Source organism: Suricata suricatta, chromosome 1, assembly GCF_006229205.1.
Source record: "Suricata suricatta isolate VVHF042 chromosome 1, meerkat_22Aug2017_6uvM2_HiC, whole genome shotgun sequence".
Taxonomy (NCBI): Eukaryota; Metazoa; Chordata; class Mammalia; order Carnivora; family Herpestidae; genus Suricata; species Suricata suricatta.
In genome coordinates, this window is record NC_043700.1 from 164176428 (window position 1) to 164192596 (window position 16169).

A 16169-nucleotide genomic window follows, 5' to 3' on the forward strand; every position below is an offset into this window, starting at 1 on the left:
TTTGTACTGAGGTCTGCAACTTATTTTCAAATGGCTCAGGAAAAAACCCTGCATATACAATACAGGTACAAAACCTCATATGCAATAAGATACGGTGAGAGAGAGCAAATATTGCAAAATGTTAGCAATTGCTTACACTAGGTTAGAGTAGGCGAACTATGGCTGCCAGTCTGTTGACAGCCTGGTTTTATAAATAAAGATTTATTGGAACACAGCCACACCTATTCCTTTGTGTGTATTCCTTCTTTCTGCTTTTGAGCGACAGCAGAACTGAGTAGTTGCAATCCTGTGGCTTGCACAATCAAAAATATTTACTCTCTGGCTCTTTACAGAAAAAGTTGGCCAACGCTTGGTCTAAGTGAAATGTATGTGGGTATTCATTGAAAATTTCCAAAATAAAAAGTTGGACAAAAGACATCTACTGATCAAAATATTTTTTTTTAAAGCAGGACTTAAACTTGAAGAGAATTTTCCATTCTAAAGGATGAATAGGTTATGGGATTCTATGAGTAAATGAAATTGATGATATAAAACACAGTAATAATATTAAAGTGATCAGACAATAAGGAAAGCTTAGCCATGGCTTTATTGCTCTTGTACGTTAGGTATGCTGGTGACCTGCTTGGGCCTTGACCTACTGCCCAATGTCCCAATTAATAAACTGGAACAGCATTTCAATGGATATAATAAAAGGACATTTTTTCTAAATGTTTTCAGGAAGTTGTAAACCATATTTGAATTTAAGTTCACCCAATAAGCCATATGAAACACATAAAATACCAGATCCTTAAACATTAAATAGTATGGTTATTATAAAGTGTTCTGAATTATAATATTTTCACAGAGAAATAACAAGGAAGGGACTAATATATAAAGAAAATGGATCTTTAAGTTGAACTAATGGCCCTTTATTTTCAGAAGAAAGGCACAGAAATACGAAAACATTACGTGAGAATGAGAATTACAGAGAAATGTCTGGAAAACCCCATACGCAATAGAGTAGCAAAGAGTTTAATATTTAACACCCATAGAAACACTGAAACTCACACAATATTACAATCAAATGTTGGTAATACAGAATGCATAGAAAATGAGAAGCTTTATGTGTTTGTTTAAGTTTCTGGGTTTTTGCCCTTTCAGCACAAAAAGGTTTTGAATGGGAATCTGTAAAAAAATAAAGGACACAGTCTATGACTTCTTAAATATATTGGACTATCATGGTGTTTGAGAGCCATAATCATGACTTTGCCTGTTGACGTGGCGCTCTTATTCAGGAGATGATTTAGGGCCCATATGGATGTGGAATATTTTCCCTTATGATAAAGCAGTGAACATTCTGAGTTCCTGTGTCCATGTTTTATACTTTTGTTTTAATGTTTCTTTCCTTGCTATCAGCAGTCATTTCTTCCTGTCCAAGGAAAGTCTAACAATTCTGTGCCCCCCCTCTCTAATTTGCTACATTTAATCTGCTACTGGCTGGCCAACGGCAGATGCTCAGAAAATTTCCTCTGCTTTTATTTCCACATAGTGCAAATTTGATCACAAGATCAGAAAAACTCTTCAGTGAGCAAGGCTTTGGTTGGTAAACATCAGATCCACGCTCCTAACTACAGTACCGAGCACTGGAAATGTGGCTAGTGCGACTGAAAAGTGAATTCAAGTTTAATTAACTGATGTCTAAATTGAAAAGCTGACATGTAGGGGCACCTGGGTGGCTCAATCAGTTGAGCATCTGACCTCGGCTCAGGTCATGATCTCGTGTTTGCGGGTTTGAGCCTCGCATTGCGCTCTGTGCTGACAGCTCAGAGCCTGGGGGCTGCTTTGGATTCTGTCTCTCCTCTCTCTGCCCCTCCCCTGCTTGTGCCCTGCCTCTATCTGCCTCGCAAAAATAAGACAAAACGTTAAAAAAATAAAAAAGCTGCCACTTAATTCGATTATTGGAAAACCTAAATATGTTTGGAACAACTTAGGTATCCAAACCTATTTTTTCAACTGTAAATTTTATAAATTTAGTACATTTGGCCCTTCAACAGCCTGCGGTTTAGAGCATTAGTGACTCCTCATGCAGTCAAAAATCCACGTATAACTTTTGACTCTCCAAAAAGTTCACTATTAATAGACTCCTTTTGACCGGAAACCATACCGTAGCAGACAGTCAATTAACACATATTTTGTTTGTTACATGTATTCTTACAATACACTAAAAAGTTGTTAATAATAAGAGAAAATACATTTCTAATATTACACTGTATTTATTTTTTTTAAATGCGCATATAAGTGGACCTGCATAGTTCCAGCCCATGTTGTTCAAGGGTCAACTGTATGGAACAAGTATTTCTTTAAAAAAATCAAGCATTTTATTTGAGACATGTGGTAAGTGTAAAAATAGTGGATTTTGAAAATGTGAAAAAAAGTAAAATATCTCATAATTTTTATATAAATTACATATGGTATAATAATTTTTTCATATGTTAAGTAAAGTAGAATAAATTACTAAATTAATTTTAGCTGTTCCTTTTTACTATTTAACTTTTAAAAAAATATCTATTTTTGACAGTGAGAGAGAGCGCAAACAGGGGAGGGGAAGAGAGAGACGGAGACACAAAATCTGAAGCAGGCTCTAGGCTCTGAGCAGTCTTCATAAAGCCCGATGTGGGGCTCGAACTCACGGAGTGTGAAATTATACTCTGATCCTAAGTCAGACGCTCAATCGACCGAGCCACCCTGGAGCCCCTCTTTTCACTATTTAAAAATGTGTCTAGTAGAAAATTTCAAATTGCATTATGTGGCTCACATTTTATTTCCATTGGATAGTACTAACTTAATTAATCTTTATAAAAATTGCCCTGATTCTTGACTCATAACCTGGGGGTTAGATGAGTGTGCAGTATTGCATTTACACAAACTAACTACACACACCATGGCTGTTAACGTTTAAGGTGTTATGGTATTGCAAGGTAAACTCAAACCCTTTCCCAAGGTCACAAAAATAGGACCCTGAAGCTACTAGACTAGACTGTCAGCTCTTTGGAGGCAAAAACGCTTTCTGCTATGGGTCTTTATCCTCCTCAGAACCATGCACAGACTTAGGCACAACAGGTGCTCAAAGATATTTGTTCAAGGCATGTACAGTGGAATTTAAATTATTGGAGTGCCTGGGTGGCTCAGTCGGTTAAGTGTCTGACTTCGGCCCAGATCATGATCTCTTGGTTCATGAGTTCGAGTCCCACATCAGGCTCTGTGCTGACAGCTCAGAGCCTGGAGCCTGCTTCAGATTCTGCGTGTCCCTCTCTCTGTCCCTCCCCCACTCACACTCTGTCTCTCAAAAAGAATAAATATTAAAAAAAAATTTTTAAATTATTGTATTAAAGACCAGAAGAAAAAGGAAAAAAAAAAAAACTCATTGGTGCTGGTCCCAAATTAAAGTATTAGTTAAAGGACACTGTATTAATATTACTGAAATCTGAAATGCAATTTTCCCATACAAAAAAAGGTAGGAGAGAAATAAGTAGGTAAAAATAAGCTCTTGTGTCCTTGGATGATTCAAACAGCTGTTAATATCATAGTATTGCTGCAGGTTTTGAAACAACGTTCCTAATTAAATAACACTGGGAAGGCAAAAGGTTTTACTTTTTACTTGGCATCTGCACAGAACCAATTAGCCACTTTAGGACTAGCAATCACAGGCGCTGCCATTCATATCATACCTATTTCCAGGAGGGGCACACAGTTCCGAATAGTACTTGATCTTAGGTTCAGTCCCACTCGTCCGCATGGTGGCCACGCCCCCGTTAGCAAAGGTAAAGGTGATCATTTGGCTGCTTTTGCTAGTAGGGAGAATCTAGGAATTAATTTACACAGGTTATACATTTAAATTGTAACATGAACTGTTCTGGCTCAAATAATAGCTTCCCCCTGTATATGCAAGAAAATAAATGCCAAGCAAATATATTGGTTTAAGAGAAAAGGACATTTTTGAGGAAATCAGAAAATATGCTCCATATGAATTAAATACTAAATAATAATAATAAAGTGATTCGTGGAATTAAGTAACTTGTATACTTGCATTTTTACCTCCCTAGCTTTGTTAATTAAAGCTACTAAAGTTTTTGTTTGGTTTTTGAAAGATTTTATTTATGTTTAAATGTTTATTTGTTTTGAGAGAGAGAAATAGAGAGTGAGTGAGCAGGGGAGGAGCAGAGAGAGGGAGACGGAGAATCTTCACTGACAGTGCGGAGCCTGACGTGGGGCTCGATTTCATGAACTGTGAGATCATCACCCGAGCCGAAATCAAGAGTTGGATGCCTCACTGACTGAGCCCCCTAGGCACCCTTAAAGATTTTAAGTAATCTCTACACTCAACATGGGGCTCGAACCTAAAACCTAAGAACAAGAGTTGCATGCTTTTCCAAATGAGCCAGCCAGGCACCCCAAAGGTACTAAAGTTTGACTAGCATTGAAACGTATCATTTCATAAGAACTTGATTTAAATAGATTAATAATGTAAGACCCCAAAACCCACAATAAACTAGACCTTATTTTACTTTGTAAAAAAAAAGTTTTATGTTAAGATACAATTTCTATATTCATAGCTGATCACTCCTCATACTCAACTAAAATGACAGTAGTTAATCAGGTTGCCAATCAATTCTGGGGGTTACAAAACAGAGGGAGGGACAGAACTGACCTGATGGAACACAGGACAATGATGGCTGAGCGCCTGCAAGGAACAAACAAGACCCTGGCCAATGAGCTCTGCAGAACTCTGGCAAACTCACCACCTGGAGGCACCAGGCCCTGCGAAGGCAGGTGGGAAACAAAGGTAGTATGTGAAAAGACCTCTTAGACCCTTCCAAATTCTCCTGCCCACACAGTCAGGCAACCACCTTAATAGGAGATGGTTTAATTCTCTGGTATAATTGAACAAGAAAGGCTCAGGAGTTGGGTACGCCAGGTAAAGGGCAGGATACGGTGAAAACAGAGAGTAACTCAGAGTCAACAACTTGAATACTAGCCTCCCTCCCTCCAGACCCCCAGGCACCTCTCTACTGCTTTCAGGAATCAACAGCCCACCTTACAGCCTTTAGGCAAGAGATCAGGGTGAGAATTGGGCTCCCCCAGATAGGGAGCCCCTCATATAAAAGTTAATCTGCCATCCAATCCCCTGAGAGTAAAGCTTGTCAGTTGACAAGGCTTGTTCACGTATGTAGAACTTCCAGTTGGTTTCTGAGTGCTCCAAAACAATTAGGGATTACCAGACTTTGGGAAAAGACAGCTCAAAGACAAAATCCAAAAAATCCAAATAATAAAAAAGAACCTGGAAAGTATAAAGACAATATGGGAACAAAAGTCTACATTTTCAAAAATTATGACTACCTTAAGAGAGATGAAATATTATATACATAAGCAAAACAAAACCATTGGGACTACATCAAAAGAAAAAGCTTTTGCATAGCAAAGGAAACATCAACAAAACAAAAAGGCAACCTACTGAATGAGAGAAGATATTTGCAAAGGATATTGCTAAGGGGTTAATATCAAACATGTATAAACAACTTATAGAACTCAACACCAAGAAACATGGATTAAAAATGGGCAGAGTACCTGAATAGACTTTATTCCAAAGATGACATAAAGATGGCCAACAGACACATGAAAAGATGCTCAATATCACTGATCATCAGGAAAATGCAAATTAAAACTACAATGAGATATTACCTTACAATGGTAAGAATGACTAAAATAAAAAAGATAAGAAATAACAAGTGTCAGCAAGGATGTGGAAAAAAAGAAATACTTGTGCACTGGTGGTGGGAATGTTCATTGGTGCAGCCATTATAAAAAACAATATGGAAGTTCTTCAAAAAACTAAAAATATAATTACCATATGATCCAGGGATTCCACTACTGGGTATTTACCCTAAGAAAATGAAAGTACTAATTTGAAAACATACATGCAGGGGCACCTGGGCGGTTCAGTTGGTTAAGTGTCCGACTTTGGCTCAGGTCATGTGAGTTGGAGCCAGCACTGGGCTCTCTGCTGACAGCTCAGAGCCTGGAGCCTGCTTCAGATTCTGTCTCCCTCTCTCTCTGCTCCTCCGCAGCTCATACTCTGTCATTCTCTCTCTCAAGACTAAATAAAAATTAAAAAAAGAAAGATATGTGCACTCCTATGTTTATTGCAGTAATATTTACGATAGCCAAGATATGGAAGCAGCCCAGGGGTGTAAGTGTATGGACACGGACACGCGCGCGCACACGCACACACGCACACACACACACACACACACACACACACACACACACAGAGGAATATTATTCAGCCATTAGAAAGAATGAGATCTTGGAGCACCTGCTGGGCTCAGTCAGTAGAGCATGTGACTCTTGATCTCAGGGGCATGAGTTTGAGTCCCATGTTGTGAATAGCGATTACTTAAGAAAAAAAGAAAAAAAAAAAAGAATGAGACCTTGCCATTTGTAACAACATGGATGGACTACATGGAGGGTATAATGTTAAGTGAATTAAGACAGAGAAGGACAAATACTATATAATTTCACTCATATGGGGGAATTTAAGAAACAAAACAGTGAACTAAGAGGAAAAAAAAGACAACATCAGAAAATATAGATTCTTCATAAAGAGAGCAAACTGGTGGTTGCCAGAGGGGAGGTGGGTAGGGTGATGGATGAAATTGATGAAGGGGATCAAGAGTTCATTCACTGTGATGACAGCCAAGTAATGTATGAATAATTCAACAATAATATTGAACACATATTATTGTAAAACAAGAAAAATGTTAAATACATAAAACAAGAATAGGATGTTACTTTTATTTTAAAAATATTTTTAAGTAGGCTCCATACCCAACATTCAAGAACTCTCGACCCTGAGATCAAGAGTCACATGCTCCACTAACTGAGCCAGTGGGAGACTCAGGATGTTATTTTTAATTAAGTTGGACAATAAGAAGTGAAATAGTGAGCAGAAGCACTGAAAATTAATGTTGATGTAATCTCCCAAAAAGGAGGGTAAGAAGATACAGACGGACAGTAGGAACGAAAGAAACAAGGAAAGGAGAACATTAGTGCTGGAGAGTCAGCCGCTAACTAAGAACTCGGCGAGAAAGGGAGGCCAGAAAAGCAGGGCAAGAAGATATTTGGGAAATAAGCATCCAGCTCTCTCTTTTGGCACAAAATTAAGAAAATTATTCAGAACTGAAAGAAATGACTCCAAAGATCAACAAAGACCCAGCGATTATCCAGAAAAATGACCGAGAAAAGACCCATATTAAAGCAAATCACTGACATTTTAGAACTCAAAGTTTTAGCAGACAAATCCTGAAATCTTCCCATAGAGAAAAAACCCAGCTGCATAAAAAGGACCGAATCAGCACGGCACTGACATCCCATTATGTGGCTCACAGTAGGCCTCAACTATTTCCTGAATGAAAGATCAGACCCTCCACACCAATCCTGGGAACTAAAAAAAACAGAGCACTGCTGCTTTCAAAACTGCGAGTCAATCAAATGTGAGGGTAGAATAAGACATTTTCAGACTTAAATGCCTCCAAAAAGTACTTTATTCACTTTGTTTAAGGAAGCTACTAAAGGATGTGATTTAGGAAAACAAACAGGAAGAGGAAGTTATGGGGTCCAGGAGCAAAGGACCCAACTTGGTAAGTGGTGAAGGGCATTCCCAAGATGACATGTGTGTACCCAGCACAGAGGAGTTGGCCCTGCCCGGATAAAGGGACTAGGACAGAGGCCACTGGAAACAAAACCGAACAGATAAAACAGCACTGGACCACGTGGAAAAAATGCTGCCAAGAGGTATCTGAAAGACGTGAGAAAGACTGATGATAGTTATGTAAAAATCCAAGCACACAAAAGAACAAAGCAACTATTAATTATAGGAAAAATAAGTATACAGTTTAGGGGAACCTAATCAAAGTACACTACTTAGCTAAGCAGGAAACAATAGTTACTTACTAGTCATAATAATACAAGCATGGAATCTGATTTCACCAAATGTTGTGGCATACGAGTTTGTGAAGACAGGGGAGAAGGCAGGATAGTGAATGTAAGAAATTTAGGATTTAAACCCTTATCTCCATAATAGAAAATTAATAAAGTCCAACACTGAGAAGTCAGAGCATCGCCATATGAGCACATTATTTAAATCTCTGGTGGTAGGGGTGCCTGGGTGGCTCAGTTGGTTAAGCATCCAGATTTTGGCTCAGGTCATGATCTCACAGTTTGCGAGTTCAAGCCCCACATCAGGCAGCTTGGAGCCTAAAGCCTGCCTCAAATTCTATGCCTCCCCCGCTCTGTCTCTTCGCCACTCGCATTCTGTCTCTGTTTCTCAAAAATAAATAAACATTAAAAAAAATCTGGTGGTAAATAGCAGGCGAAACAACTGAGAGGGAAGGTGGTGGTCTGGGTGTGGCAAAGAGATGGCTGCAGCCGCCATGTTTCATCATGACTCTTCCAAAAACACTTCTTTTTAAAAAAATACATCGTGTGCAGAAGAAAATTTTAAAGAAAGGTAACTATCAAGATGTCTACTATGTCATAAGGCAATTCTTACTCTCCTTCCCCTGTCTCCTGTCAGTTAGCAATACTCTTCTGCCATATTTGAGTTTTCTTTTGATGCCAGTGGGGGAACCACATTCTGTGAAGAATGCAAACTCATGCTTTATAGCTAATAGCTCCTGGACACTCAGAGAATAGGGTAAAACTAGGAAGCAAACGATGGTTTTCAAAGTGTGTATCAATAAGTCAGCATTGGCAGGGAAATTGTTAGAGATGCAAATTCTCGGCCCCCTCCCCAGATCTACTCATTCAGAAACACCAGGGTGGTTGGGGCAGGTGCCTGGGTGGCTTAGCCAACTGAGCGCCCGACTTTGGCTCAGGTCATGATCTCATGGTTCGTGGGTGCGACCGCTGTGTTGGGCTCTGTGCTTATAACCAGCCCAGAGCCTAGAGCCTGTCTTTGAATTCTCTCTCTCTTTCTCTCTCTGTCTCTCTACTGCTCTCACTATCTCTCTCTCAAAAAATAAATAAAACATAAAAAGAAAAAGAAAAAACAAGAAACACCAGGGTGGACTGCCCTACTCTTTCTATATATCTTGATAGCTTATTTATAATAATGCTTGGATGCCTAAAATTAGCTTCAATTAATTCCACGATTAAATAAGTGCAGCGATTCAAAGTATAACAGGAGGTAGAGAAGAGTCTAATTGCTCACAGCTGTGACTTACAGCTTTTTTATCAGGCTGGCTATCATCGTAGCCAGTGGTAAGGTCTCTAATACCAGAAATTGCAAATCTGCCACAAGTTTTTGGATAATTATTCTTCCCATCGTAGTTTCTGAGGTTGTCAAACAATTTTTTAATGGTGCCTTGATCATGGCAAATAAAATACGAAGCTTTGGTAATATGGTAGCCATATCTATGGAAAGAAACACAAATAATTTTAGAAATTAAATAAATAATTTATTAGAATAAAATTAAGTAATACACAGCATGATGATTATATTTAGTAATATTTCACTGTATGTTTTGAAAGTTGCTAAGAGCATAGATCTTAAAAGTCCTCAATGGAAGAAGAAATATTTGTAATTATGTGCGGTGCGAATGTTAACTAGACATACTGTGATGACCATTTTATAATATATACAAATATCGAATCACTATATTGTTTACCTGATTATATCTCAGTTAAAAAAATACAAATATCCAAAATGAGGAACACACAGTTGCACACAGTATACAGAGAACATGTATCAACCAGTGTATTTTAAACCAAATGAAACAAATAACCATGACTAACTTCAAAGGAATAATTTAGCATAAAAATAGGTACAATTGACCCCAGGAACTGCCAAACCGCTGCCTGGCCTTCAGCCTGTATTTGTAAGTAAAAGTCATAATGCAGTGGACTGCTCCAGGCTGCTTCTGCACTTTATAAAGGCAGACTTGGGTCATTGCTCTAAAAACTTAATAGAGGTTTCACGAACACCTTTAATCTTTTTTGACATCAGACACTTAAAATCACATTCCTAAATTAGCTATTTCTGCAACTGATGTCCTCCTTTGTTAAGGATTCATGCAATCATGAATAATTACTATTAAATGGTTAAGTATCAAAAGAATATGTGATCCTTTATTTAGTTTTCATAAGAAATAAAATTCATGGGGCGCCCGGGTGGCTCAGTCAGTTGAGTGTCTTACTTCAGCTCAGGTTACAATCTCACGGTTTGTGAGTTTGAGCCCCGAGTTGGGCTCTGTCCTGACAGCTCAGAGCCTGACGCCTGCTTTGGATTCTGTGTCTTCCTGTCTCACTGCCCCTCCCCCTCTCGCACTCGCTCTCTCACTCTCTCTCAAAAATAAACATCAAAAAAAAAAAAGAAATATAATTCACAACCAAAGTAAGAGCATTAGAAAGAATATTAGTATCTCACACGTACAACCATAATAAAACATGTAAGACTATTACTTCAATTAAACAGAGTTACTGGAAACTTACTCAACATAGATGGCCTTTAGCTGCTGAGACAAAGTCAGATTCTTGGTTGCTAGAAAGCTGGCCAACTCTGCGCTTATGACAGCCGCACTGACTCCATCTTTGTCCAGAACAAAAGGGCAGCACATGTATCCTGCAGAGAAACGCATGTCAGCCATCCATGCTTATGAGTGGGCTCCTTTACAGCACTGTACATGCACATAACTGTATGCAACCTGCCCATCGCATAAGAGGTTGTACGGTATGAACATGTGAATGCTTCCCATTTACCACTTTTAAAAAATTTTTAATTTTTATTTTTACTTTTTTTGTTTTTTTTAAATTTATTATTGAGACAGAGAGACACAGAGCATGAGTGGGGGAGGGGCAGAGAGAGACGGAGACACAGAATCTGAAGCAGGCTCCAGGCTCTGAGCTATCAGCACAGAGCCTGATGCGGGGCTCGAACCCACAAACCGTGAGATGATAGGAGCTGAAGTCGGACATTTAATGACTGAGCCACCCAGGCACCCCTCATTTACCATTTTTATATTTGCAAATCCAGCCCAATGCCTAGTGAATAGTAGGCCTGCAAGTGTACTGGCTGAATAACCTATAAGGAGATTCTCCCTCATCAATAAACTGTTCATCCCCTCGATCTAGCCCCGGCCCCTCCAGCTCGCGCAAAATGGTTTCCAGTGGCTCTAGTCAATGCTTATTCTGTCTTCTCTGAGTTCCAATAGTGCTTGTGAGTGATGTTCTTCACCTTGACACCTAGCCTCTGCTCTCCTGTGTGGTGACTGACTAGACTGATGCAAAGTGCTATCTATAGGCTGAGGTCAGTGTCGTCCATTTCTTTCAGTCACTATTTAACTGATTTGAAAAAATCATTTTTTAATAAAAAACTATAAAAAGATGAGTGCTATTTGTGACAAAGGAGCAAAAGCTGAGCTCCTACACTTCACTTGATTAATTTGTTAAATAATATGTGAGCATCTGTGCCACAGGGACTAGATGATTCTTCTTATATAATAAGTATAAGGTAGGGCGCCTGGGTGGCTCAGTCGGTTAAGCCTCCGACTTCGGCTCAGGTCAGATCTCACATTCGTGGGTTTGAGTCCCGCATCAGGCTCTGTGCTGACAGCTAGCTCGGAGCCTGGAGCCTGCTTCCGGTTCTGTGTCTCCTTCTCTCTCTGCCCCTCCCCCTCTCATGCTCTGTCTCTCTCTGTATCAAAAATAAATAAAACATTAAAAAAAAATAAGTATAAGGTATAATAGCTTTTACTAAACAAGTAGCTAAAACATCCCTCACAAAAACATCTGAGTCTCAAGTTCCTACACCTCGCTCCCCTCTCCTTCACCTATACTGACAACTTAAGAGGAGTGTTTCTTAGTTATTCTGACTTGACTTGGGCTGTCCTTTTGGGTAACAGTCACTTTGGTGAAAGCCCTACAACCAGGCCTTCTCTTTTCCTCTGGACAGGCGTCTGCCCAGCACTTTCCAAAGAGGAGTGAACCATATCAGGCCTGGAGATCAACACCACAACTCCCCCACATACATGGGCTCCTGAGCTATAAGCATTCATGTGCAGAACATCACCGCTTCAGTCATCCAGGGAAAGGGTTCACTTTCTTATATTAATGGCTTGGCTTCTTGAGAGACATTCTTTTTAGCTGAAAACAAGTCTGAAATGCCAATTTCGGGGGAGGACAGTTCAGTGCGTTTTGAGTGTGGCTGTGCCTCTGTTCTACTGTTAATTTCTCAAACCCGAATCCAAATCCCATTTATTCGCATTCTGTATATTAACTCATGCTGCAATCACCATTGTCACTTCTTACCGATAGCTTCTTCAAATGCAAACAAGACGTTCTTCCCCTGGTCTATTAGCTGTCTGGCTCGGTTTCCCATCCACTTAAAGCCAGTTAGTGTTTCCTAAAGGGATAACCCAAAAGAGAAAGAAATGCCTTAGAGCTTCTACACAGCAAAAGAAATTTCAGAGCAAGTCCCGGAAACAACTTACCTCAAAATGAAAGCCCTCCTTTAAGGCAATGGCTCGCAGGATTTTGGAGGAGACCGTGCTGGACAACATGTATATGTCTTTGAGGGCACTGTGGTCTTGGTTCTTTTCTTTCCAAGAAGTAAAAAGCCACCAGCCCAAGAGGGCCCCCAGCTCATTGCCCGAAAACACTCTCCATTCACCGCTGAAAGAAAAAATGACCAATGCATTGCTCTGATCTTAAGAGAGACCTTGGAAGTGATGGGGACGGGACAATTAAGCCAAAGGAGGCTCAAAGTGGTTTGTGTACGAGTGTTCTTGTCATTCTTGTTTAACTGGTCAAAAAGGTGACTGTCACTTTACAAACATTTAAGGAGCTAGTCTGTCTCAATCGGTTTGTTCAAACATCCCATCTTTGAAGAGCAATGACACATAACACTCTTATTTGTCTTTGGCAAAGGCTTTGGCTTTAAAGATGCCCCCTCCCTCTCCCCTTCTGCCCCACCCCCAGGATTATAGTTTGTGAATCTCGATTTTCGGTCTGGTCAGTATTGAGGATTCTGAGAGGTCCATACCCTAGTGTACCTCAAGACTGAGTCTGCACTAAAATGGTCAGGACACCACAGAACAGATGTGTGACTTATTCTCCTCTCCATACTGGGTGGCTAGCGGTACATCTTGTGTCTCAGCACATAGCACCCTGGCTTCACTTTCTAGGAAGTGATTAGAATCGAACCTGTCTGATCCTAATCTAAAACCCCAGTCCTTTGGCAGCACCCTCTGCTTGCTCGCTGCTTCTGAAACATCACATGTGCTGTTTGACACCCAAAACTGCTTGGAACCCGCCTGCTTTTCATCTTTCCCCTCCACTTATGTCCTATTCCTCTGCCCTATGTCTTTAACTTGTCTTAAACACTGGGCACCCCGGGACTACTCCTCTCTGGTCAGCTAAGCTAAATTCAGCATTTCCTTGAAGGTCGAGCTCCTTCAGCAAACCCTTTAGTAAACACTAAACTGTAAAGCCAGCATCAAACAAAGTATTTGCTGGCTTTAAAAACTGAGTCATTAATTATAAAATCAATGAGGAAACGAGAGAAGATAGGTAGTAATTTCAACTCCAAATACATCCTGGGCTGCTTTACTCTGTGTTGTGCTTGCCAATCATCATGTGGCCTCCAGAGCTGCATTTTGCTGAATGTTAGAGGTCCAGTGACGGGTCAGTGAGGTGCTGATTTGTACAATGATTGGTAAATATGTCCAGGAGCAGTTTACTGCTGAAGACGTCACCCATTATGTTTTCTGCTAGATAGGTAATCACAATCAATTGTACCTGTCCTGCTTTTCTGCCACAGCAAGTCTATCAGCATCCGGGTCGTTGGCTAAGACGATTTTGGCCTTGGTTTTGTCAGCCAAGGCAAAAGATAAAGTCTGGAAGAGAATAGGAAAATAACAGATGACATCAATCAACAACTGAGCATACTGCCGTCTTCAAAAACATTCAGTTCTTCAAGAACTAAAAGAACTTCCCCACACGAAGGCTCAGTTTTATTTCTGGAGCTCATCTCGGCTGGTCACAAATTACTTCCTAGGCCAGAGGTCAGATAATGGGAACATCAACACGTGACCCACCCCTGCCCGTGGGATTTACCTCACATCCAATAGCGTATGTGTGGCTGGATTAGTATTTGTAAGCTTGCCAAGTGATCAATCTCAAAAAAACAACAAAGTAAACCAATTTGCTGAATATCACTGTTACCCTTAACCTTTAAAAAGGCTAAAGGAACCATATTTTAAATAGCACAACTTCAGGGGCACCTGAGTGGCTCAGTCGGTTAAGCGTCCGACTTCAGCTCAGATAATGATTCATGGTTCCTGAGTTCATGGTGCTGACAGCTCAGAGCCTGAAGCCTGCTTCGGATTCTGTGTCTCCCTCTCTCTCTTTGCCCCTCCCCTGTTCACACTGTGTGTGTGTGTGTGTGTCTCTCTCTCTCTCTCTCTCTCTCTCACAAAAATGAATAAAATAAATAAATTAATAGCACTATTTCATATTAAAATTTTTTTTAATGCTTTTTATTTATTTTTGAGAGACAGAGAGAGACAGCTGGAGCAGGGGAGGGTCAGAGAGAGAGGGAGATACAGAATCTGAAACAGGCTCCAGGCTCTGAGCTAGCTGTCGGCACAGAGCCCGACGCAGGGCTTGAACCCACGAACTGCGAGATCTGACCTAAGCCGAAGCCGGATGCTTAACCGACTGAGCCACCCAGGCGCCCCACTATTTCATATTAGAAAAATTACAGAATAAAAATATTAAGGAATAAAAATCAGGTGATAAATATTCATTCAATTACTGTTTCTTTTAAACATTAAGACAGCAGGGTAAAACTAAATTTAAATTTAACTAATTCCATTTAAATACATTTCAATTTCAACTCCTACATCCTGATGCTAAGATATGTTTTGAAGGTTCCAGTAAGAAATGGATGACTAACAGATATAAATATTTCTCACGATAAAGTTGGTTTTTTTGTTTAGCATAATGAAAACACATAAAAAGGAGCACCTGCGTGGCTCAGTAGGTTAAGCATCCAACTCTTGATTTTGGCTCAGTGTCACAGTCTCATGGTTTGTGAGATCGAGCCCTGCACCAGGCTCTCTGCTAACAGAGTGGAGCCTGCTTGGGATTCTCTCCCTCTCTGCCCCTCCCCCACTCACTCTCTGTCTCTTAAATAAAACTTTTAAAAAATAAAAAACACATAAAAATTATTTTACTTGATAGTAAGAATTTTCAATATAACAGGTAAGTTTTAGAACAAAAAAGATTAGGTTACCAAGACTCCTTTACCCTCTTCAGGATTTGGGTATTTCACTGTTGGAAACTCAGGATCAGGATCTTTCTGTTCAGGAACAGCCTCGGGAGGAGCAAAGTCAAAAGCCTTGAAAGCCGACTGCACAAAGTTATGACCCACGCCGTGGACAGAGGTGTGCACGAACTTCACCTTGGTCTCCCTGTTCACACTCCTGGAATTAAACGCATCATGGGAAAGGATAAAAGATAGACAAAATATTTAAATATGGCTTGCAAAACTAGAAACTTTGCTCTCACGGAACCAGATTCCTAAGAAAGGAGGACATCAATGTAATAAAGATGTACAAGACAACTATCTAATCCATTTAAAAAAAGAAGTGCGAGGCCTGTGTGGCTCAGACGGTTAAGTGTCCAACTCTTGATTTCGGCTCAGGTCATGATCTTGAGGTTTGTGAGATTGTTTTTTTTTAATGTATTTATTTTCCTTTTGAGAGAGAGAGAGAGAGTGAGTGGGGGAGGGCAGAGAGAAAAGGACACAGAATCTGAAGCAGGCTCCAGGCTCTGAGCTGTCAGCACAGAGCCTGATGCAGGGCTCGAACCCACAGACTGTGAGATCAAGACCTGAGCCGAAGTCAGGCGCTTAACTGACTGAGCCACCCAGGTGCTCCGAGGTTTGTGAGTTTTAAGCCTTATGTCGGGCTGACAGTGCTGACAGTGCAGGTCCTGACTGGGGTTCTCTCTCTCTCTCTCTCTCTCTGTCTCTCTCCTACTGGTGTACCCCCTTTCTCTCTCCAATAAATAAACTTTAAAAGAAAAAAAGAAATTATTTGATAAAGGTGATATTCCCAATTGGTCAAAAAAGA

The 16169-nt window shown here is 40.2% G+C and overlaps 1 protein-coding gene across 1 annotated transcript in view; it reads right to left on the reverse strand.

Annotated features, from left to right (window-relative positions):
• PGM2 (phosphoglucomutase 2) overlaps positions 1-16169 on the reverse strand; it is a 36218-nt gene that overhangs the window by 3078 nt on the left and 16971 nt on the right. The window contains exons 7-13 of the mRNA XM_029947510.1: positions 15329-15518; positions 13831-13928; positions 12525-12705; positions 12343-12436; positions 10528-10657; positions 9261-9450; positions 3708-3841 (exon numbers count right to left, since the gene is read on the reverse strand). Of these exons, the coding sequence (XP_029803370.1) occupies positions 3708-3841; positions 9261-9450; positions 10528-10657; positions 12343-12436; positions 12525-12705; positions 13831-13928; positions 15329-15518 (1017 nt within the window). The remainder of the gene's footprint in view (positions 1-3707; positions 3842-9260; positions 9451-10527; positions 10658-12342; positions 12437-12524; positions 12706-13830; positions 13929-15328; positions 15519-16169) is intronic.